This window comes from Phytophthora parasitica (genome assembly GCF_000247585.1).
Source record: "Phytophthora parasitica INRA-310 unplaced genomic scaffold supercont2.569, whole genome shotgun sequence".
Classification (NCBI taxonomy): domain Eukaryota; phylum Oomycota; class Peronosporomycetes; order Peronosporales; family Peronosporaceae; genus Phytophthora; species Phytophthora nicotianae.
In genome coordinates, this window is record NW_008649555.1 from 1 (window position 1) to 2459 (window position 2459).

Below are 2459 nucleotides of genomic sequence, written 5' to 3' on the forward strand. Positions count from 1 at the left end.
GCCTTGGTAGTGCCGCTCTCGTAGCCGTAGGACCATTGCGGACTGCGGTGATTGTTTAGAACGTATAAGATGGCGTTCTACAACGGCATCAGTTTAGAATACCAGAACAACAAAAATAAGAGGATCGTCAGTTGCAGATCAAGAATGGGACGTGGCTAAATCTATCGATCGGAACTCTCATAGTTGATATGTAGTACCATATACTCCACTCACCTCTGGAAACTGCTGCTGGTAACGATCGTCCGCCTTCTCGGCACGCACCCAATGATGTTTGTCCGCTGTGGTGTCTATCGAAAGCTGCAGTGCACTGACAGGTAGTGCCACGATGGAGTCTGGTGGCATTGCAGTGGCAACGTCACCCGCACCAGCCACCGCCACTGGAGAAGCAGCTTCGAAGCGAGCGCACACGACGACGTCGTCGCTCGTATCGGCTGCAGCGGCTTGATCAGCGGAGACGAAGGTGACGAGAACGTGCAGTGAGCAGCCGCAGTAGCTGCGCGGGACATGCTCCGGGCAGCAGTGCGGAAAGCAGCGTAGCAGCTAGATATAGCAGACAAATGATGCCGTTAAACGATCCTACCCACTAATCAACACAGAAGTGGACTGTACCTTGAAATTGCGTTTTGTGTTGCTTCTGCAAGATGAAAGCACAGATTTTGTACGAGTTTATGATAAAGTGTTTGTCAGATTAAATTTGAGGTAGGGCAAAGAGGGGAGACAGAGAGAGATAGATGCCGCCGACATACCTGGCGTACGATTCGCTGAAGAGCTCGTGTTGGTCGATCCGGCAACCCCGACGAAGAAAGCGGCAGCTCACTGCATGCAGGTGGGTCGTCATGTTGGTGCGTCTGGGACGCGGCCTTCCGGGAATGGGTCGAAGTGTCCAAGTCGGCCTGTAAAAATAGCCTACCAGAATTTCAATTTTGAGATACTCAAATATCAGAGCAGTTGACAACTTAAATTCACTCAACCTACTCTACCTGATAGGATCCGTGGACGATCTAGTGTCTGATTAAAAATATATTGGAGGACTGTTTTAAGCCTTCAACGCCGCAATTATGCATTTTGGGGTGTTTTGTGGATCGACAAACCGGCAAGCACAAATTACGAATTGATATCTTCAAAGTCGACAAACCACCCGAGGCAAATCCATGTTCAACATATTTCAGTATTTTGATCAATACACAAGCGCCTTAGATAGTTTGTGGATTAAAAAAAAACAGACTAATATAAAAATCACACTCCGCCTATCGTATGGATACTTCACCCAGAAAAGATTAGTTCAAGTCTACTATATGCATAACATGCATTTTCTGTGCTCCATCATTTCATGTTGGACGTTTGGTGTACAGGACCCTCTCCACCACGGTTTATCGATCCACAAAACACCCCAAAATGCATAATTGCGGCGTTGAAGGCTTAAAACAGTCCTCCAATATATTTTTAATCAGACACTAGATCGTCCACGGATCCTATCAGGTAGAGTAGGTTGAGTGAATTTAAGTTGTCAACTGCTCTGATATTTGAGTATCTCAAAATTGAAATTCTGGTAGGCTATTTTTACAGGCCGACTTGGACACTTCGACCCATTCCCGGAAGGCCGCGTCCCAGACGCACCAACATGACGACCCACCTGCATGCAGTGAGCTGCCGCTTTCTTCGTCGGGGTTGCCGGATCGACCAACACGAGCTCTTCAGCGAATCGTACGCCAGGTATGTCGGCGGCATCTATCTCTCTCTGTCTCCCCTCTTTGCCCTACCTCAAATTTAATCTGACAAACACTTTATCATAAACTCGTACAAAATCTGTGCTTTCATCTTGCAGAAGCAACACAAAACGCAATTTCAAGGTACAGTCCACTTCTGTGTTGATTAGTGGGTAGGATCGTTTAACGGCATCATTTGTCTGCTATATCTAGCTGCTACGCTGCTTTCCGCACTGCTGCCCGGAGCATGTCCCGCGCAGCTACTGCGGCTGCTCACTGCACGTTCTCGTCACCTTCGTCTCCGCTGATCAAGCCGCTGCAGCCGATACGAGCGACGACGTCGTCGTGTGCGCTCGCTTCGAAGCTGCTTCTCCAGTGGCGGTGGCTGGTGCGGGTGACGTTGCCACTGCAATGCCACCAGACTCCATCGTGGCACTACCTGTCAGTGCACTGCAGCTTTCGATAGACACCACAGCGGACAAACATCATTGGGTGCGTGCCGAGAAGGCGGACGATCGTTACCAGCAGCAGTTTCCAGAGGTGAGTGGAGTATATGGTACTACATATCAACTATGAGAGTTCCGATCGATAGATTTAGCCACGTCCCATTCTTGATCTGCAACTGACGATCCTCTTATTTTTGTTGTTCTGGTATTCTAAACTGATGCCGTTGTAGAACGCCATCTTATACGTTCTAAACAATCACCGCAGTCCGCAATGGTCCTACGGCTACGAGAGCGGCACTACCAAGGC

The 2459-nt window shown here is 48.8% G+C and overlaps 2 protein-coding genes across 2 annotated transcripts; one reads left to right on the top strand and one right to left on the bottom strand.

Annotated features, from left to right (window-relative positions):
- Window positions 1–130: 130 nt before the first annotated feature.
- On the bottom strand, window positions 131–838 carry PPTG_20406 (hypothetical protein; the record flags this gene model as incomplete). The annotated part of the gene is made up of 3 exons (XM_008919199.1): window positions 131–540; window positions 610–634; window positions 747–838. The coding sequence occupies 3 exons, from the start codon at window positions 836–838 to the stop codon at window positions 178–180; spliced, it is 480 nt and encodes a 159-aa protein (XP_008917447.1). The 3' UTR covers window positions 131–177.
- Window positions 839–1621: 783 nt separating this feature from the next.
- PPTG_20407 (hypothetical protein) lies at window positions 1622–2282 on the top strand (the record flags this gene model as incomplete). Its single annotated transcript, XM_008919200.1, has 3 exons — window positions 1622–1713; window positions 1826–1850; window positions 1920–2282. 3 exons carry the CDS (start codon window positions 1622–1624, stop codon window positions 2280–2282), a joined length of 480 nt encoding a protein of 159 aa, XP_008917448.1.
- Window positions 2283–2459: the final 177 nt, after the last annotated feature.